This window comes from Dioscorea cayenensis, chromosome 5, assembly GCF_009730915.1.
Source record: "Dioscorea cayenensis subsp. rotundata cultivar TDr96_F1 chromosome 5, TDr96_F1_v2_PseudoChromosome.rev07_lg8_w22 25.fasta, whole genome shotgun sequence".
NCBI lineage: Eukaryota > Viridiplantae > Streptophyta > Magnoliopsida > Dioscoreales > Dioscoreaceae > Dioscorea > Dioscorea cayenensis.
The window spans coordinates 20,582,634-20,604,815 of record NC_052475.1 but is presented as its reverse complement, the minus strand read 5'-3'; the positions used below and the strand labels follow the sequence as shown (position 1 = coordinate 20,604,815).

Here is a 22,182-nt window from a genome sequence, read left to right as displayed (position 1 = left end):
AAAAGAATTTTAAATTGGCTTTCAAACTAACGGAACATCAACTATATAGGCAAGAACCTCAAGATCAATAAGTCAAGTTGATTTCTTTACAAAACCAAGGGCCGACATTGCAATTTGCAAGAAAGGATTGAATAAGCTGAGTATGTAACAATTGATCAGTTATTGAACTTTGACCTAGCAATAGTTGGTGTAAGTAAAAACATGCATACTTCGAAATTAAATTTTTCAAACTAGAAATTATATATATATACACTTATTACTTTGAAACTTAAACTATGAATTTTTTTTTAATTGTTGTTAGCTCGCTATGTTTAAATGTGATATATGGATCTAGAAATATGACGCATCTCATGGTTGCTTTTACTACTCCTACAATCAACATTCCTAAAATAAGAATAAACATAATTAGAAGAATTACAACAACCATTTGAAAAAAATGATTATGTTATAAGATGAAACTACCAATAATTGTTAGAGATGAAACATAGGATATGAAAATAAAAGCCTTTGATAGAAAATGTAAAATCAATAACTAATATATATATATATATATATATATATATATATAAAGCTTACTTTGATGAACACCATAAAAGAAATCTCAAGAACAAAAGTCTCCGACAAATTCAATAGCATAACCACAAAAATTTACTATAATTATTAGTCTTCACAATAGAAAATTAAAGATGATGTGCTCACCTACAAAATTTACAAAGCATACCTATTATTTTATATAGGGGACAGCTCTGGACAAATAATAATAATAATAATAATAATAATAATAATAATAATAATAATAATAATAATAGGTACAAAAACGCATAGGTAACACTAGAATGGCCAAGTCAGAAATCCAGATTAGAAAATAAAAAATCAAGCAACAAACGTGAAATAAGTGAATTATTAGAATCATCATCACAACATGAGATATAATTAGATTTATTCCCAAAAGATTCCCCTAACAGAAATATACCCCTTGTAATCAAATAAAAGAAACATAGTCAAGGAAGATCCATGAAGCCTTACTTATTAAAGAAAAGATAAGGGAGAGAAGAATGCTTCCAAATGCATGTAAGAGAGGTTTGATTGATCATAATATTCTCACAGATGAATTCCTCTATACTTCACTCATGGATGAATTTATTACAGTTACATAAACGTTGGACCAAAATTATCTATTATAATGCTACAATCATAGACTATGGTAAACTTGAAATAATGAATGATGCCAAAGTGGATGGATAATTTCCTAATAGGTTTGCCTATATATTGGTTATGAATGGTTTTATGAAGCTCAATGATTTAGAAAGTGCTTTAACGATTTTAATTTGGTTTAGAGAATTTTGATGAGGCTAATGGATCTTTGAAGAAATGCTTGATAACACTGACTGTCAGACTCTAAAGAAAAGGTTTACCTTCACACTCATCTTAGAATTTCCTAACAACACAGTAAGTATTAATTAGATCATCATTTTATCTCTTCAATGAATTATTGAATGGGTTCTATCTATGATATTGTTATTAGCAACTTTTGTTTGTTATGTTTATTTGTTAGAATGCAATCACATTACTTTGGATTAAATTTACTTAACATGGCGGTTGGATATTTAGAAGAAATGTTTTAGATGTTAGCATGTGAGATTAGACATACTATGTAGATATGTCTACACTATAACAAATTATCCATTTAAACGAATTACATGTGAAAGTAGTCTTTTTATTGGAATTTGATACATATGCCAATCACCTCATTTCCAAAGCCTTTTAACATCATATTTTTTTTATTTCTTTTTTCATCATTACTTCTATTTTTATTTATTTATTTTTCTAAAACTCATATCACAAGTATTTGAGATTTGACCTACTTTGAATAAATTTGATGGACCAAGTTTGTTTTTAGTTTTGGTGTTAAGTTGACAATTTTTTTTAATGTCAAGAAATGAACCACTTAGAACCCCTCAGGTAACTCTATTTCACCAAAAAAATACCACTACACACACATAAAACCAGCCGTGTCAGACCACATGTACAAATTAAAGTATCAACCTAGTCGAACTAATTGGACAAGCAAACGGATTAAAATTAATCAAGAGACATTCATATTTATATTTAGTATTAAAATTCCCTATTAACAAAATAAAATTGTTTTGAATACTCGCAATAAATTATTGCTAGCATAATTTTTCATTAACTGTTACCAACCACAATTTATATCTTAATAATTCATTGATACTGAAAACAAAAAGATGAAAGAAACCTATTCACTGGAATCACAATGTCTATACAGAATAATTAGATAAGAAGATTACTTTGATTTCAGGCTTGAACTTCCATTCATAATGAAGATCTGTGTGTGATACAAGCCATGTAAGGCCTATAAAAACCAAAAGAATAAAAAAGAAAGAAAAGAAAAGGACATATGGCATGGCACAAGACAAGAGAAAGCTAACATGTTGGTGTATTTCAGTTGATATCTGCAGAAATTCACAGCTCTATGATCACAATGTTATGTAAAGATTTGCTGATTGAATTTGCACTAATGATTACTATTGTTACTTTGCTGGCCTTCACTGGATCTTCCACTTCCACTGCAGGCATTTGCAAGAAATAAGAAGAGCAGAAAAAAGACAAACCTATTTAGGACCAGCAGGCAATTTTGACATCTTCTGAGATCTACCATCTAAAATGTAGTTGGACTTGAGAATTAAAAATCGATCATCAAAATTTAAAAGTGAAGATTAATGAATGCAGGTTGGACAACAGAAGACAATATGTGTCACAATTGTCTTGATGCAAATACAATACAAAAAGGAAAGAATGAAATCTTATGTTTGTTCATCACCATAACATGCAAGCTGAGCAATGAAGAAGGTTTAAGAAAGAGTAATCCATGACATATCAGCTTAATAAAATTGCAACTTACGAGCTATATGGATAGGGACCATAAGGTAAGAATGGCGACACCCTTGCGGTACCTGATGCATCATAACTCCAGTAAAGCATGGGCTGCAGACATACACAACAATTTAATAGTAGGAGTGGCATGTATCTCAAGCACGAAATACAGGAACATCTCACCAAAACGACTTGTCTATTTAAGTTCAAAACATATACTACCTGCCCAAATGAAGGGCTTGGGGCACCGTAGGCACCAGCTATCGCACTATATTCCGGGGCACCGTAAGCACCACCCATCACATCATATCCTGGAGCACCGTAGACACCACCCATCACACCATATCCAGGAACACCATAGGCACCAGCTATCGCACTATATCCCGGGGCACCGTAGACACCACCCATCACACCATATCCCGGGGCACTGTAGGCACCACCCATCACACGATATCCAGGGGCACCATAGCCACCACCCATCACACTATATCCAGGGACACCGTCGGCACCACCCATCATACCATATCCTGAGGCACCATAAGCACCACCCATCATACCATATCCCGGGACACCGTCGACACCACCCATCATACCATATCCCGAGGCACTATAGGCACCACCCATCGTACCATATCCCGGGGCACCGTCAGTACCACCTATCATACCATATCCCGGGGCACCGTCGGCACCACCCATCATACCATATCCCGGGGCACCGTCAACACCACCCACCACACCATATCCTATTTGGGAAGGAACATTTTGTAATAGAGGACCTTCCTGTGAATTAGGTCCTGTTGCACCTTTCTTTTCAGTTAAAGGTTTTGCAAGGAAGCACTCAAGGTCTTGACCTGTCAGTAAACCAGGAAATTGGCATACAAGGGTAAATCACAGTCCATAGCAGAGGAATAAATAAAATACCAATTATGGATAAAAAGTTATACCATCTAGATGGTATTTCTGCGAAGTCTCTGATGCTCTCCAGGCTGATGATGGATGAGCAAAATGCACAAAACCAAATCTGTTCACTTCTCCAGACTTAGCAGGTGGAAGGTACACCTTCTTGATTTCTCCATGACGCTCAAATAGCCTTCTCAATTGATCTCGAGTCACATTTTTAGGTAAGTTTTTTACATAAACTGCTTGACCCTGGAAAAAATAAACAAAAGGCCAATGCCAAACAACAGTTCTGGAGAACTCACCTTAAACATGTAAATGCAACACACAAAGGAATGCTAAAGGTAATAAAAAAGATATTTTAGAACCTTAGTTGGAGCCCAAATCACCGTAGGCACATTGGAATAAAGCTTGAATTTTGGATCAGACATTTTATCTCTAGAATAATATGCACAAGCATGGTTGTAATACTGAACAAATGCACGACCCTGATCACAGTGATCAGAATTCTCCTATAACAAATAACAGTCAAGAATGAAAACATGCACAACATGTGAATCAGAAAAAGGCAAGTAACACAATTATTTCCTAGTTAATATACAACCAGCAATATCCTGGGATATATGTGTCTGCAATTTACCATTTTTAATTCCACATGACTGACTCCAGGACCGATCTTTTCCAATGCTTCTATCAGAACATCTTTTGTCATGCTTCTAGGAACATTATAAATGAGTAAAGAACGTCTTGGATAAGATCTTGAGCAGCTTAACTTCTTTCCCTGAGACAAAAGAAAGCCTCAAACAAAAAGAATCTGAAGGCTGACCTCTATGAGAATAAGCACCTAAATATTTTCTATATCATATTATCCACATCTGCTTGTTTCAATTTTCTAGGTAAGAACAAACATCTCTGAAAAATAGGCAACAGAGAACATGTGCGCTGTAGAACTTAAAGTGATTCACATAAAAATTACTATTTGAATATTCCATTAATCATATAAACTTAAAAGTAATACAAAATGATATATAGAAGTGAGCAAAGCTAACACAATATTGGTTTAGCAATTTGTCTTGCATTGCCACAGCGGTGACATAAATGATGCCCCCTATAGTGACATGTTACTGCCCGACTTTGAAATAACCATATCTCAAGGATTTAGTGAAGCCAAAGGTTGGCAACCATTTTTCTTACCACCAAATTGAAAGTTGAAAAAACACATATGAAACAAACAAAGAGCATCAAAATAAAGGACAAACTAAGAAAGAATCGGTATCAGAGTAACAATCTCAAATCTAACAGAAAGATACCTTTAATGTAATATTATTCAGCTCTTGGACTGCCATTGCAGCCAGCTCATTACTTTCGTATTCAACAAAAGCACCAGAAAAATTTCCTGATGAGCATTTCTTTTTCCATATCTTGACCTGCCATCACAATAAAAAACATACATTCAAAAAATTCAAAAAGATAATAGTCAATGATTTAGGAACATGTAAGCTCACCCGAGCTACTCGCCCAACAGATTCACAGAAAATCTTCAAATCTTCCTCAGATATATCACTTGATAGACCAGCAATACGAATCTCAGATCCATGAGGAGGACAAGCCAGAAGTGCTGCATGGATCACAGCTTCAACATCTGCTATCATATAATCTTTCATATCAGTGCCCCCATTAGAGCTAGTGCCAGTACCATCAACAACTTTCTCTTCTTCCTCTTCCACTCCCTCCATCTCCTTAACTTCTCTTTCCTCTTCAGATTCATTTGGTTGTACAGGCTCTGCTGTTTTAACAGATTCAGCTTGCTTAACAGCAGCAGCCCGTCCCCTTCTACTTTCCATCTTCTAATCCAGAAAAAATCTTGCAAGGAAACTGTGATAGGGGTACAGAAGCCAGAAGCATTTGGAGATGGAAACAAACAAATTTGGAACGGAGGGAAAAAGTTGAGACCCAAAAAAGAGTTCCAGCATAAGAATGGTGATTCGAACCAAGCCATAGCTTTGAATCGAAGGAGAATCAATAAGCAAGAATCTCTGTGGGGTGATAGCAGAGCGGTAAAAACTGAGATGAACAAGATAGATTTTCATAATGACAACTAAGAGCACAACTCTTGAAAGGTGCCATAAATAACGAGATCAGTTTCATGAGAAATAGCATCAAGCTGAAGCAGATATTGTAAAATTACAGTTTGTGGTGTAATTGCATTACCAAAATTCAGTTCCCGAAATAAAAAAAATTAAAACAACGATTGCTACAAAATCCGAAAAAGTAAATAGAAAGAATATACAGTCAAATGAAGAGCCAATAAAAATGTCAAAACAAACAATATCTATGAGCAAAAAAAAATGGATAAAAGAAAATAAACTCTTTGACAATACAATGGGTATTTAATTTAATGAATTTTATTCGCTAAGAAAGTTGACCAGCATTGGATTTAGGCATTATAGATAACCTTCAATCCAAAAGACCTGGCAACCTAAATAGGGAAAAAAAAAAAAAGAACGCAAAAGTTAACAAATTGAGATTGTTTATATCAAAGGAAATTAAAGAATAGCCTTTTTCCAAAAGAGATCCATTTCTTAGCTTTTTTCTGTTACCCAGTGGCAAAAACACACTGTAAAAGAAGTTTCAGCCAAGTATGAAATCCTTCACAATCACCAAAAGTGCACACCTTTTTTTTCAAGAAAACATCAAGAAATTGATGGGAAACCTAAACAACAAAAAATCTAGTAAAAATTGACAGAATAGACGAAAATCCAAAAAAGAGGGGGAAACAAGTAGTTTAGATTAAAGGAAATCAAATGATATCCTTTTTCTAAAACACAATGATTTCTTAGCCTACCTTTCTGTTTCCCTGCACTCCAAACACACTCTGAAGCAATTTTAGGCAACGAACAGCATGAAATCCTTCAAAAATCATCGAAAATTCAGACATTTTTCAAGAAAACACCACGACAATGATGGCAAAATCTTAATCGAAGAAAACTCAAGAGATCACCATCAAAATATATGAAAATCCGCACAAACATGGACATGATTCTTAGAAACCACAAGATAGCTGAACCAATAATCAAGAAAGAAAGATTCGAGAGCGAGCGCATACCAGCGATGCTCCAAGTTCGACGTCGATCAAAAATCACACCACAAATCGAAAAACAGAGAAAAAGGTGGTGGTTTTATCATACGAATGAGAAAACCTTTGAAGAAAGCGCCAAAGAGAAATTTGCGTTTAAGCCCACGTTTTATTTAGATATTAAAAAGGAAAGAACTCAATTATTATAAAATTATTTATACCAGAACGTATAAAATGCTTTTACCCCAAAAAAATTTATAAAAATATAAAACAAAAATTATATACATTTTTTTAAAATACTTGTTTGGAAAGGTGTGGAGTAAAAGAAATTTTTTGTTTGGGTTGAAGGATAAAAGTACATGTATATAATTTGACATAATTGATTATAATAAAAATTAAATATTTCAAAACTAATATTTTATTTTACTAATAAATGATAATAATTATTTATTTACATTAATAAATTAATCAATTTAATTATTAAGTGTATATATTCAAAAAATAATTTTTTTATAAAATAATAATTCTTATATTAAGTTGTTTGGTTAGGGAATAATACTTGTCCGAACCAAAAACATGAGTAAACATTTTTTTAAAAAAACAAGATTAAGATAGTAAATACAGTTTATTGACGGTCCAAAAGCAAAATAATCTCAGCATATATGCTTAAGAAACTCATTTTTCAAATATTAGAGTTTCTAAACTCACAGAATGTGTGATATGATTTATGTATATTATCCTTTTTATATATTTATTTTTAATCATAGAAAGTGACGCGAATACTGATACGACAAACTCTTATCAAATATCAGGTACCCCAAAAAAAAAAAAGTCTTAAATATTTTGAAAATAGATGAAGAAAATCAAACAGATACAAGGCATTTTTACCAGTTTAAAAGCCAGTGTAATAAACAAACAAATACATACTAAGTTAGTGAGTACAACATTCAATACTAACCTCAAAGATTCCAATCACACCTGATTTAGATACATCTGATCAAACACACCAGCTTTCAGATCTAATTAAAGACCTCTGAATCCAAATTTTTAGTCCAATAAACAATATGATGCTGCCAATTCCCATGGATGTCATTAAGTCAATGTTATTTTGCAGAACCATATGAATTTTCCATCCATTCTTCATTTGCCAACTCCTGAAACACAAACCAGAATTTGGTCACACAATTACCACTCTGCATTTGTTGATACAAATCCTCAAGGATTCCACAAACTCCTTCAGCACCATGAGGTAATGAACCCCCTGCAATGAACACATGAACCTTGTTTTTCACCTCAATCCAACTCTGCCCAGGGCTCTTCTTCAACCCTTTCGCCTTCGTCATCACCCTCACCGCCGCTGCCTCCTCCCACATCCCACACACTGCATATGTGTTTGACATCAACATGTAATTCCCTGTGCTTGAGGTTTCAGTTCCAATAACTTTCCTAACAATGTCCTCTGATATGTTCATGTTACTATATATCCTGCAAGAGTTCAGCAGAGCTCCCCAAATACAAGCATTGGGCTCCATTGGCATCCTCTGGACAAGCTCTGCAGCTTCTTGCAATAGACCGGCACGTCCAAGAACATCAACCATGCAAGCATAATGCTCCATCTTTGGTAAAATCTTATGCTCAATTACCATTCTATCAAACATTTTCCGGGCTTCAGAGACACGGCCAGTGTGACTGCATGCTGAGAGAATTGCAACAAAGGTGATGCCATCAGGCTCAAGTCCATCTCTAACCATGGAATTGAAAGTATCCAATGCTTCATCACAGAGCCCATGCATTCCATACCCAGCAATCATCGAATTCCAAGTTATCAAATCCTTGTTGTCCATTCCATCAAACACTAAGCAACCATACCGGAAACTTCCAACCTTAGCATACATATGAACTAATCCATTTGCTACCAATATAGTACCATCCATTGAAGCTCTGATTGTGTGAGCATGGATCTCTCTACCACATTGCAATGCTGATAGCTCTGCGCAAGCCGAGAGAAGAGTAGCAAGAGTCACTGAATTTGGCATAACCCCTGCACAAACCATTTTTCTGAAGAGCTCAAATGATCTTTCTGCCATTCCAGAAGACGCAAACGCTCCGATCACCGCACTCCAACTCACCAAATCTGGTCTAACCTCGGAGCTAGACATTTTAACAAACACCTCATGTGCATCATGACACAATCCAGCCGCAGCATAGCCTGATATCATACCATTCCAGGAAACCACTTCCATTTTCCCTGCCACAGAGAACAAGACTTCGGCGTCCTCTCTATTGCCCATCTTCCCATAAGCACACACAAGCGAGTTCCTCACAAAAGAGTAGTCTTGAAAGCCTTTCTTTATAGCAAAGCAATGGATCTCCTTTGCTTTAGACAATGCACCATTGCTAGCATACGCACAAACAGATAGAGTCACTGCAACGGATTCCGGTGTGGCCTCGCCCCCGCGCACCCTCATTTCAGCAAACAACCTAAGAACCTTTTCGTGCCGGCGGCACCGGGCGTGCGCTGAGAGCAACGAGGTCCACGAAACAGGGCTCGGCCCCGTCCCCCAAGACTCCATCCTCCGGAACGCATCACAAGCGTTTTCACAATCAAAGTTGGTCGCAAACCCAGAAATCAACACGTTCCAAGAAATGACATTTCTCACAGGCATTCCGTCGAACACGTAGCCAGCGAGGTCCATCCGGCCCATGTTCGCGTACATGGCGACCAATTCGTTGCCGACGTGGAGGTGACATTCGTACCCAATCGCAATGGCGTGGCCATGAATGCACCTGCAAATATTCGGATTTGCCGGAAAAGGAGGCGGCTTTGAGTGATGAGAGGGAAGGTGAAGGTATCGGGGAGGACGGCGGCGGAAAGCATTTGCTTGTAAAGAGAGAGGGTTTCGGCGGGGCGGTCGTGCAAGAGGGTGGCACGGAGGATGGAGTTCCAGAGGAGGGAGGGGACCGGGGTGAGGAGTGGAGAAGAAGACGGAGAAGGCATCGGTGAGGAGGTTGAGGCGGGAGTAGACGGCGACGAGACGGGCGGTGAGGAAGGCGGAGGAGGTGTGGTGGTGGAGGAGGATCTGGGCGTGGGCTTGCTTGGCATGGTGAGCGGTGGCGCACCGCCGGAGAAGAAGGTCAAGGGCGTCGGCGTCGAGGGGGAAGTGCGAAAATGGCGGCGTAGCGGCGGAGGCCATGAATCATCAATGCAATCTGCGGACTCCAGAAGGGAGGGCTTTTTGAAAAAGTTGTGAAATTTCATGTGAAAATATCAAAATGGTACATAGTATTTTGTGTTTTTCACTCTTTTAGTTCTTTTAATATAAAATTCGATATTTTCGTTCTCATATTTGTACATTTTTTGTGTTTCCCTATAAAGTGATTAAACAAAAAAAAAGAGTGGAAGGTGATTACAGAAAGTCTGAATTTACTTCATAAGCTCGGTTCTGACATCTTACAAGAGAGGGGATTTCTTTCTTATATAGAGAAGGAGAGAGCCCTTACATGGGTAAAAGAATGCCCTTGATTACACATAATGATATTTTTGTACAATACACAAAGAGTGCTAATAGTAAGATGCCAGCACTTAATTTAAAAATAAAGCAAACAAGATAGTGTATGTACAGCACAAATACTCCATAGGGCTACATTGCGTAGGGATTGGTCTCTTCAATCTTCCATAAATTGATTAGATTCCTTGCCTTTCCTTCTTCATCATCTGAGTGAATTACAAGGAGATTATTCTGTAAATCAGGATTAATCTCACCAAAGTGAGATTCCATTTGTTCCATCATTGAGCTTCCTTTAAGAGGACGATAAGCTGGAAAGTGATCTCCAAAGGTGTGTTTGTTGTACCATGCTCCAATCTTCTTAAGATGTTTTGTTGTTCCAAGAGAGAAAGATAGAGTATAGCTTAAGGGTATTTCAAGTGGAGTAAATCTTTGAGGAAAAAAAATCTTCATGGTTCTGTCCTCCATTACATTACAAGTGGCAATGTAACGATGAATTTAGAACCCTTTTTTGCTAACATGAAGACCCCATTGTTGGATATGTTTTGTAATATCATCTGGGTTGTATAGTAAATTCTGTCAAAATATCTTAAATTGTTTGTGTAGTAATCAAGACTTGATAAGGATAACTTCGATAAATCAGACAGATTTCAATGAAATGCCTTTCTTCGTCAGGGTAACTAGTTTCATATACTAGAGGAATGGATTCAATGATTAAGTTAATAAAAGCTCTAACTTCCATCTTTTTGAATAATTTGTGAATCACCCTTCTGAGTTTCAAATTATTTGTAAATAATTTTGCAATTCCATAAGATTTTCCAGTGAGAAATATTTTCCTTCAAATTCTTGGTCTTCCCATAATGATAGTTCAATTGATAGTTTGATGACCACAAAGCCTTTTTCACAATGATAGTCTTGATGTCTATGTGGTTCTTCTTTGTAGGTCATGCCAGTAATAGTGAACCCTGGGACAAACTCTCATTTTGATGCAATTTTTCTTAATTAATTGGGTTTGGATGAAATCTTCATATTTTGATTGCATGACTTTTTGATGAATTATTTTCTAAAATTCATGTAGCTGAGGAAAACTGGTTAATTGTTCTTCCCTCGCCTTTTTGCATTCCTTGAACATATTGGGCTAGTTCTTTGTAGTCTTTTTCAAGATTTTCTTTCTTTCCTTCTTTTTCTATTTTTTTTTCTTTTTTGCTCCATTCAATCTCAAACTCTGAAAAGTGATATTTTTTTTTTCTGTTGGGACATGGCATATTCAATGTTTTGGGCTTTTTGTGGACATGGGGGAGACTGGGAAGCTGGTGGAAATAAAGGATCTTCTATTAGTAGTTGCAAGTTTGTGGAGTGGAAATACTGATCTAAAGTCCTCATGACATGCACAAAATGGCTTGGATTATTCTTAGAAACCCAAAGGTTATCTAACAGGACATGTTGTTGGATTTGCAATTTATATGGAGTTTTGAACCCAAGTCTTGAATGTAGAGAATGAATAGGCAAAATTTCAAAGTAGGCTCCAAAGGAAGATTACTTTTATTTTCCATACCTGCAAGAATAAAGAAAATTTTGTTTAGTGATTTAATTTATATAAAAAAATTGATTCTTTACGGGTAAAGGACGCTTAATTTCCACAATCAAGGAAGCACACAAATGGACTTGCTGATTTAGCAGCCACAGGCTTCTTGATGCATATGGACAAATTAAGGACTAGGGATCACAATGCATAGTTCCCACAATCAAAGAAGAATGGGAATGAGCCTACTAGTCTTGCAGACATAGTCTTTGATGATGCAATTGGACAAACGATGGGCTTTTTGGGACTTTGTAAAATTGTTGTACTTAAATAAATATCTTGTCTAATTATTTTTAATCCTGATATGATTTCTTTTACTTCTTTTTCTAAATCCCAAATCCTTTTTCTAAGGATATTTTTTGTTTTTTGACAGAATTTTCCAAATCTTTTGCTATTAGTTTTTTTCTTTTTGCTCTAGCTTTTTTTAGATCTATTAATCCTTGTATATTTTTAATGATTCTAGATCTTGTATATGTTAAGGAATAGGTTAAAATATCAAAATGGTACCTCTATTTTATGTTTTCGGTCATTTTAGGCCCTCTATTATAAAATCCGCCATGTTGATCCTCTTATTTGCACATTTTTGTCTTTTTTTATCCCTCCAGTTGATGAGTCCGCCTTTTTGGTCCCTCCAGCTAATGAATTAGAGGGACCAAAAAGGACAGAAATGTGCAAATACGAAGACCAAAAGGGTGGATTTTATATTAGAGGGACTAAAAGGGCGGAAAACGCAAAATAGAGAGACCATTTTGATATTTTGACCTAAGGAATATTTCAAAATTATTTTAGTTTTAAATTCATTCAATTCTTCTAGTAAATCATGTAATTCATCCATATCTTCTATACTAGTATCTGTTTTCCTACTTCGAGATCTATATGATGCAAGAAAAGTAATGTCCATTAATTTTCAAATATTATAAAAAGTTTTCTGAATAATTTTGCTTAATTTATCTGCTAAAAAATTATTTGTTCCTTTTATATGTTCTATATGAACTTTGAAACCATTTTCTACTATATAATCTACAAAATTTAACCATATATTTGTAGAAAGTTTATTTTCATATTTATTGTGATAAAAGGAAACTATAGCTTGGCAATCAATTTGCAAAGTGAATTCTTCAAAAGATATGACAAACAATTTGAATGTTTCTAAAGCTTTCACTGGTGCTTTTATCTCTGCATCTGTGGCTGGATATATTTGTATTATATGTTCCACTATCATATCTACTTACTTTTTCTTCTTTTATCGCACTTTCTTTAGTTGGTCTAAATTTTAAAACTACTCCCCATCCTCAAATTCTTCCATCAGATTCTATAACTAAATAGGCATTAGGAGGTGGTAATTATAAGGGCTTTAATTTTCTAACTACATCCTTAATTTTTTGGACTAATTTGATATCTTCATTATTAAATTTTCTTTCTCCGATTTGTTTAGTCTTATTGTAAAGAGTTCCAGCTAATTGACTTAGATTTGGAATGAAATTTCTGGTATAATTTAATTTTCCTAGGAAAGATTGAATCTGCTTTAAACCTTCTAATTTATTAGGCATTTCTAGTATGCTTGCGAAATATATTTCTGTAATTCAATTTGTCCTTGGCATATTATTATTCCTAAAAATTCTATTTTTCTACATCTTATTTTCATTTTCTTTTCTGAAATTACTAGACTATTATTTTTACATTCCTGGAAGAAAATTAATAAATGTTCTACATGATCTTTTAATGTCTTACTAAAAATCAAGATATCATCTATAAATGTTACAATAAACTCATGACTCTTGAAAATATTATCCATTTTTCTTTGAAAGATTTGTGGGGCATTTTTTAAACCAAAAGGCATTACTTTCCATTCATAGTGACCATTATGTGTTATAAAGGCAGTCCATTTTCTACTATTTTCTACTAACTTTACTTGCCAAAATCCACTTTTCAAGTCAAACTTACTATAGAGATAAATATTTTTAATTTTATTAATTAAAGCTTCTTTTTGTTTCAATGGATATCTATCTTCTTCAGTATTATCAATCTTTTATAATTAAAAAGGTATAATACCCAAATTGGTCCCTTTACTTTTATCTCTCTTCCATTTTGGTCCCTCTACTCAGAAATGCTCCCAACTAGTCCCTATACTCTTGAAAATGGACCCACTTAGTCCATCTACTTTTAGTCTCTTCCCAACTAGCCCCTCTACTCTAGAAAATATAGGGACTAATTAGGCCATTTTGAATCGTAGAGGGACTAAATGGGTCCATTTATTAGAGTAGAAGGATTAGTTGGGAGTATTTCTGAGTAGAGGGACCAAAAGAGAAGAGAGAGAAAAGTAGAGGGACCAGTCCAGGTATTATACCAATTAAAAACCATCCTGCTCTTTCCTCTAATTATTTCACTATGTTTATTACTATAAAGGCTCTACTTCTGTGTGGACTTTGAGTTTCTTGATATATTTCTAGTTCTATTAATTCTTTAATATGTTTATCAAATTTCTGTTGTTCATAAGATGTGGCTTTCATTACAAGACATGTAATTCTTATATTTCGATTTATAATTTCTAATACATACTTATCTTTTGTTCTATCTATATTTTTAATGGGATTTTCTCCTATGGTGCCATCCTTTTTAAATTCTTCTATGATAGGTCCTAATTTTTCTTTTAAAATCTCTAATAGATTGAGTTCTATTTGTAATTCATTATATTCTTCATATTCTTCACAAATTACTTCTCTTACTAATGGAGATGCTTGGATTAAATCATATTTTTTTAAAAGATAATTACTATATCACCTGGAACTATTAATCCTCCTGATTGATGTTTAATGAAGTTCATTTCCTAAAAATGAATTTAATTTTTTCATTTTCTCTAAATGGCTTGATCCACGTTAAAGTTAATGTATATTTTTGAGCATTTATTCCTATTATACCATCAATTAATTTTTTTGTTAATAGTATTTCATTTCTAAAGGCATCTTTTACTAAAGATTTTTTTAATACTTCTTCTTTGTATGCTTTTGGGATTATTTCAGATGCTATATAACTTCTACTAGCTCCAATATCTATTATTCCATTAATAGGTAATTTAAATCCATCAGAAATTTTATCGAAATCAATATTTAATAAATTATTATCTTTATATCCTATAGGATGAATTCTTAAATTATTTTGGTCATGAATCCCTATTTCTTCCATTCTAAAATTTTCTTCAACTATTTGAATCCCTTTTCCTTTATCTTTAACTTTGCTATTTTCTAGTGTTAATTTTTCAACTTACTTCATTATTAAGTTTTTCTAAGTTTTTTTGGAGTTCCAATTATCCTATCTCTATTTTCAAAATTGAAATTAAATAGTTCTTCTGCACATTTTCTACAGAGAGATAAATTACATTGGTTACATGTTACGTTGTGTCTTAATACATGATATCTAAAGCATTTCACATATATTTTTTTAAAATTTGCTTTAAAAGATTCGAAATTATGTGCACACTTAAAAAATTCTTTAGTTTGATTATATTGTTCTAATAAAAATTTTGGATTTTTATCTAAATTATAGGTATTTTCTAATTGTCTATCCATTCTAGACTTCCATATGCTTCATCAAAGGCTATTGTAGGTCTTATTTCTATAAGATTATTTACCTCATTTCGGCGATATATACTACATATATCACTATCATTTTCACTTTCATAACTATCTATACTAACTCTATCAATTTTTTTTAGCTAATTCTAATTCTTGATACATATTTAGCCTTTCTTTTTTAACTTTGTCACTTTTACATTCTTTAGCAATAATGACTTTCTATTCCACATATATAACATTTACATTTTCTAGGTGGTTTGTGTTGTTTAATTTTTTTTAACATGATTTATTTTAGATCTTACTTTCTTATAATATGTACTTCTTTTTAGATTTCTACTTTCTTATATTCTTTATGTATATCTGGTTTTTATTTGGTCTTGTAACTTATATGGATTTGTATTATTATATCTCATTCTATAATCTAGATTTATTATCATTCTTTCTACTATCCTTGAATCTACATAATTTAAGTAAATATTTCATTTTTCTTTAGGAATTCTTTGAGAAATTTCATTCTATATTAAGGTGGCTTATTTAATTCTTCCTTTGTCTAGATTGTAAATGTGGGATATTGATTTTTTTTTAATTTTCTTTTCTTTTCATAATGATAATAGCTGGAGGGACCAAAAATGGCGAAAATGTGCAAATATGAGGACCAAAAGGGCGAATTCATTAGATGGAGGGACCAAAAGGATGAAAAAGTACAAATATGAGGACCAAAAGAGCAGATTTTATATTAGAGAGATTAAAAAGATGGAAAACGCAAAATAGAGGGACCATTTTGATTTTTTGACCTTTTTTTATGCATATTTTACATTTTTGGGGGAAAATTTTGAAGGGAATTGTTGGGAAAAAATATTTAAAAATATCCTTTTTAATATTAAAAATATCATTTATTTTTTGAAATATAAATTTATCATAAATAATGATTAATTTCATAAAATATTTATTATATATACATTTTAAATACATATTTAAAAAAAGGTAAAACTTAAAGAAATTTCTAAAATTATTTAAAATTTTCATCTTAAAAGATCCAATCCGTGAGGGTTAAAAAAAGCGGTTCTAAGTAAGAGTGAGCAAAAAAGAAAAAACCTGGATCCCTTGATATGATCCAATATCTAAATTTTTGGAGAATTTTTTTAGTACCCCATTCGAAAATCGGTTACTATGAGGCCGCACAACCCAAATTGGGGGTTGTGTGGCCCCTGTGCGATGGCAAGGAACCTGCACAACCTAGGTAGAGGCTCGTGCGACCCTCATGCAGCCATACAACCCCTGTCCCCCACCCGAGATCACCTAGTTCATGATTTTCTAATCTAATTCAATTCTTGTGTGGGGTCTGTGTGGTCGCGCACTTACCTACACACCTGAGAAAGTATAAAAGGCTTAGGGTTTTTGGAAGGGAGCTTGCCGCCATGCATCTCCAAAAACTCCTAGGGCACAATACCATTGGAGAAGGATGATTCAAGGGAGAATCAAGAGGAGAAGAAGGTGAAACTCGAGGAAAACATCAAAGATCTCGACGACACTGATCCGGCGAGGTCTCATCACCACCATTAGTAAACAGAAAAAGGCTCTTGCAATGAAACTCTACATTATTCATTTATATCTCTTGCTTTCTTCTCTTTTGATATCGAACTAAACTCCCAAGGCCACTAGGCTCCAGTGAACCTTGGGAGAAAACTTAAATGGATGGCGCTTTAACTTTTAATTGATTGTTAGCATGATTTATTTTGGTTTTAATCTATAATTTTCATGTTAAATCTATAATGAATAGATTCTGTAGGTTTTGATTGTTGAATGATGCTTGTAGAGCAGGATGCTTACATGTATTAGGTCACACATAGATTGAAGGGGATTAAATGTGTCGACAGGCCTAAGGCTTTGGGTGCCAGTAGTCCACCACCTGTATTAGGGTTTAACTCTAGCCTAGAGAACATTAGGGTTTCCCTAGCCAAGACTTCTTTGACATTGTAGCTATATCTTTCGGATGGAGGAATCTGTACAGGATTAGGGCTACATTACTTAGGTTTTGGTGTAGTCAACTTTAGAGTCTAGCGGACCAAAGCCTAAGCCAACATCATATTTAATTCCCAAATTCATTCATGCTTGTTCTTCTCCAAAGGGGATCCTTGCCTGAGGTCTTTCCTCTCATTATTTCTTGTTATGTTTATTTGTTTGCGGGGTGTGCTTTAGCTTGTTTGTTAATTTTCTTACTTTACAATCGAATAATCACAACTGTTTGGTAGATTAGATAGTGTAGTCGAAGAGGAAGTAATAGTAGCTCTTGGGACCCCAGAGAATATGACCCTCTTGCTTTCGCTCAAGAGGATTATTACTTAATAACCAGTGCACTTGCGGTATTCATCAGTAATAATGTGACATTATGGGTTGGTGGTGTAAAGTGAAGGGCGATAGTGTATTTGGGATGTTGGTGCCAAGTTTTGTGTCAAGTGGGGGAGATTATTAGATGTGTAAAGCAAAACTTGCCAGGAAATATTCTATGGAGTCGAAGTATTCAAAAATTTTTCATTCTTGGTCTAGAAAGCAGAATATTTTAGGAATATTTGGATATTCCTTGGTCTACAGGATCTTGACCAAGAATATTATGGAGACCATTAAGGCAAATTTTAGGTGTTTAATACATAATGTTTAGGATTGATGTATCAATAGTCTATAAATAGAGGGGTTCTTCCCCTTGTAGTTGTATAACAAAACACACAATCTCTATTGTACGCGTGCACACACACACACACACACACACACTCACACTCTCTCTCTCTCTCTCTCTCTCTCTCTCTCTCTCTCTCTCTCTCTCCTCCTTATGCAATATAATCCAGCTGGTTGTGGTTTTTTCTCCACCCATCAAGTTCTTCCATAAATATTGTATCTCATTTATTATAGTCTCTTGTGATATTTTCTTGTTGTTGTACTGGTTATATTAGTTGTGTCATGTTATTATTAACAATGAGGGTCAATTTTAGAAGGTAAGCATCTTAGCTTTTTCTTTGGTTTATGATTTCTTGCCCTTTTATGAGAACTTTATAAGATTTCTAAATAAGTGTGTACATCATTTCAATCCCTATAGCTTTGTTGTGAATATTAGTATTATCTACACTTTCGAAAAATCTTGGTTTTTATTTAATTTTTGAAAAGATGTTGGTGCTAAAAGCATGTATTTACTCTGGAATTTATTGCAAGTTGCATGCGATGATCACTGTCTAGAAATGATGTGTGGCGTACTATGCGAATATAACTGGTTTTGATTAAGCGGGGATTCAAGATTTTTAAATATGTTTTAGTCACTATCAGGTTTAGAAATTATATACTACATGATCATGCCCTGATGTGATCTTATCAAGCTTTAAGAATTTCTAGAATTATTCTGATATTGTCAAGTTTTGAAAATCGTATAATTTGTGCTCCTACTTTGCACTAGTTTTGTTGGGCTCGAAATATTATTAGGTTTACACATAGCTATAATTTAAAAAACTCCAAACTTTACATACATGTATATGCATTCTTATCCATTTTAGATATTTATAAACTTTTTTTCCTTTATGCATACATACATACATACATACATACATACATGTAAATATGTATATATATATATATTCTACGATACTTGGGTAATTCTCTTGATATTTGTATATGTGTCTATGCCCTTATACCTCTGGAGATGTTTAGATTACTAGTGTTTGGATTGTTTCAACATTATCTTAGATTGATATTTTTATAGCATTGAGTATTTTTAATTATGCATATATCCATAATTTTCCGTATTAGTCATCAAACTTAATATTTTATGGGAATATTTATATTTTGAGAGTTGTGGAATGTTGTTATGGTTTGCCTATTATTTGTCCTAGTGCATCTAGTTTTATTTAAGAATTATTTGGTGAAATGGTATTTTTCTGAAAACACTATGTACTACAATATGGCTTTGAAAGATTTGAATATTGTTGTAGTCATATATATCCTGATTTTTTTGGAAGTTTGTTTATTATTTTGGTGAATAGTATGATTGGATTATTGAATGTTGTTACTATCTGCATTTCCAAAAAAATTGTACTTGTCCCTATATATGCTTATATTTATTTCTTTGCCAATTGAGGGACTACATTAGCCATACGACACATATTTGTTATGCTGATCCAATTGCTTATCTGATATTTGGATCAAGGTACCCAAAATTGACTCTAAACATCTTTATAACCTTATCCTAGACCATCTATTGTATATGATAATTTGATTCTAGCATCTTAGAAAAGACTATGATATGGTATATTAGAGTTAGCCATGAAGTGGGAGATTTTATTACAGGATTCCTATTTTGAAATTATGTAAAACACGGTTTAGTTTGAGGGGTTTTACTTCTCCTTTATAAATGTTTTAAAGGTTTTGGGGCTATTGTGTATTTTGATGTATATACTTATTTATAATTATTTTGTTTTTATTTTGCTGGATGCTTAGTGAGCATGTCAACTCATCATTATATTTAACTTATTTTCAAATCAAGCGGGTAGAACCCATAGAGTAGAAGATCTCAATCAGTGTAGTATGTCCTATACTTCATGTATATTTATTTAGAGTATTGTAGCATTTTAACTTAAGCTGTTATTTGTCCTATGTAAAGACTAGGTGTAGTACCCCAGAGTTAAACCTACTATGTATTTTTCTAATTGAACCTTGTAGTATTTTTTGCGTGCTTAGACATTCAAAGAGAATAGTATTTTTATCTTTTTTATTTATTTTATTCTTAATATTCTTATGTTACATAGTAAAGTAATATATATATATATATATATATATAGTAAGAACAAAAGTTAAAAAAAAAAAATATTTTTTTCTCAAGTCAAGAGATGATTAGAAGATAACTAAAAGGAAATGCATGCAATAATGGTAACGACCCATGATTTTTTCACAAACAATATAAATTTAGATCAAGCGGGAAACCAATCCATCTGATAAATAGTTATCTATCTTACATGTTATAGGTGGATTCATTTGATTAATAGCCTTATCTTAGAATCCTTTCTGACTATGTGCTAATAATTCCACTATCACTTTTATCAATAATGGAATTGTTTCCTAACAGAGATAGCATATATAATTCAACATGAATATAATAAGTCACGTTTACATTAGTGTGTATTGCTATAATTAAGATGTTTTTATGTAATATGTGGTATATATTATAAGTAAACTTGCATTTTTCACTGAAAATCTCAAATACGATACAAATAAAATATTAGTATTTTTTCTTTACAAGTTAGTTCAATAGATGAAACCCAAAGAGCGAGAAACATCAACCCTAAACATCAAGAAGCCACAACAGAAGATCCATGTCCTTATGGAAGAGGGATAAGGTTAGGTTCTGTAGGCGAAGTTCACCAAGATGGCAGCTAGTTTCTTGGTATTCCTTTGTGTTAGGTTTTAAAGTTGCATTAGTGGGCCTTGCTAAATAGTTAACCTATGATAGTTCAAATGGAGGCCAATGTACTTAAAACCTCAAGGTTATTGGTGTGATCCTCTATGAAATGTATAAGTCCCCTTAGAATTTTAGTTTTTATCCAATGTGAGACTATAATCTCACTCCATCAATTCCAACATCCTCCCTCAAGTTCAAGTGGTTGCATGTCTAGTTGCAACTTGTCATTTGCCTTGGACTTGTACTTCAAGCTTTGGAACCTCATAGGAACTTTTTCTATTTGGGCTTGTGCTCTTTTTACTGGGCATGAGTCTTAGAGGTCCAAATCTATGATTTGTAACTTTTTTCCATTGACATGAAAGGTCTTCTTTTATTTTCTTTTCTTGTTAAGCTTAATGGGCTTTGATACCATGTTTGATTTTAGATTTGCATTAGTGAGCCTTGCGTTCCCCATCTCTCTTGTGCCTGATCCTGCTCAATCTACATGGAATTTCCACATAATGATGTTTTTCTCCTTTGATTCTCTCACGACAATGGTTGCCACCTTTACTTTTGAGATCAGCTATCACCACTCGAATTGTCTAGAGATGTTCAAGAAGGCTTACACTAAAGCAATGTCCTTTATGAAACAAAAAGAGAAGTTGCATGCACGATGACGGTTCATTCTTGGAAACATATCAACAACTTTAGAAACATGTGAGGGTTGAGCATCCTAGTGCAAAACCATAAAAAATGGATCCTATTCTTAAATCGGGAAGATATTATCAACACAATCATAGCATCAAATCCAAGATCAATAGTTTTGGGAGATTATGTGGTAGGCTTTGATGGTGGCTTTGATACCATGTTAGATTTTAAATTTGCATTAGTGGACCTTGCTTAATGGCTAGACAATCTTCAAGTTCACTAACAAGGAGTGACTCAACAACAAGTCTCCACACTACTCTATCATCCTCCTGTCAAAGCATTGCTCCAACTCTATAAGCATGGTAGAAGCATCTTGTAGTCTATGCTAATCTAGGCAATTACTATAGCTTTTATAGTTAGTATTGTAGCGTTGTTATTGTAAACCTAAGAGGGTTATTTAATTAACCTTAAAAAGCTTTTGAAGTTTAGTTTTTTTTCAGAGATAAAGCTTGAGGAGTTGGAGGATGAAGAATATAATGCTAAGAAATTGAGGAAAGAAATATTTGAAGGATGCATAGTTGTATTAGAAG

General features: G+C 33.8%; 2 protein-coding genes across 2 annotated transcripts; both read right to left on the bottom strand.

Annotated features, from left to right (window-relative positions):
* Nucleotides 1–2,299: 2,299 nt before the first annotated feature.
* LOC120261881 (heterogeneous nuclear ribonucleoprotein Q-like) lies at nt 2,300–7,913 on the bottom strand. The gene is made up of 9 exons (XM_039269889.1): nt 7,827–7,913; nt 5,298–5,856; nt 5,103–5,219; nt 4,433–4,573; nt 4,161–4,304; nt 3,840–4,044; nt 3,118–3,746; nt 2,924–3,006; nt 2,300–2,588 (listed from the first exon to the last, which is right to left on the bottom strand). Exons 2-9 carry the CDS (start codon nt 5,634–5,636, stop codon nt 2,537–2,539), a joined length of 1,710 nt encoding a protein of 569 aa, XP_039125823.1. The 5' UTR covers nt 5,637–5,856; nt 7,827–7,913; the 3' UTR covers nt 2,300–2,536.
* Nucleotides 7,914–7,971: 58 nt separating this feature from the next.
* On the bottom strand, nt 7,972–10,062 carry LOC120260087 (putative pentatricopeptide repeat-containing protein At1g17630). The gene has a single exon (XM_039267530.1). The coding sequence runs from the start codon at nt 10,060–10,062 to the stop codon at nt 7,972–7,974; it is 2,091 nt and encodes a 696-aa protein (XP_039123464.1).
* Between the last annotated feature and the right edge of the window lie 12,120 nt (nt 10,063–22,182).

Excerpts from the sequence above, each read along its gene's own strand:
- LOC120261881 (XM_039269889.1), bottom strand. The coding sequence starts at position 5,636 with ATGGAAAGTAGAAGGGGACGGGCTGCTGCTGTTAAGCAAGCTGAATCT. Across the intron at positions 4,045-4,160 it reads TGATTTGGGCTCCAACTAAG|GGTCAAGCAGTTTATGTAAA; the intron begins GTTCTAAAATAT and ends TATTTTTTCCAG. Across the intron at positions 2,589-2,923 it reads GGTCCCTATCCATATAGCTC|TGGAAGTGGAAGATCCAGTG; the intron begins GTAAGTTGCAAT and ends AAATGCCTGCAG.
- LOC120260087 (XM_039267530.1), bottom strand. The coding sequence starts at position 10,062 with ATGGCCTCCGCCGCTACGCCGCCATTTTCGCACTTCCCCCTCGACGCC.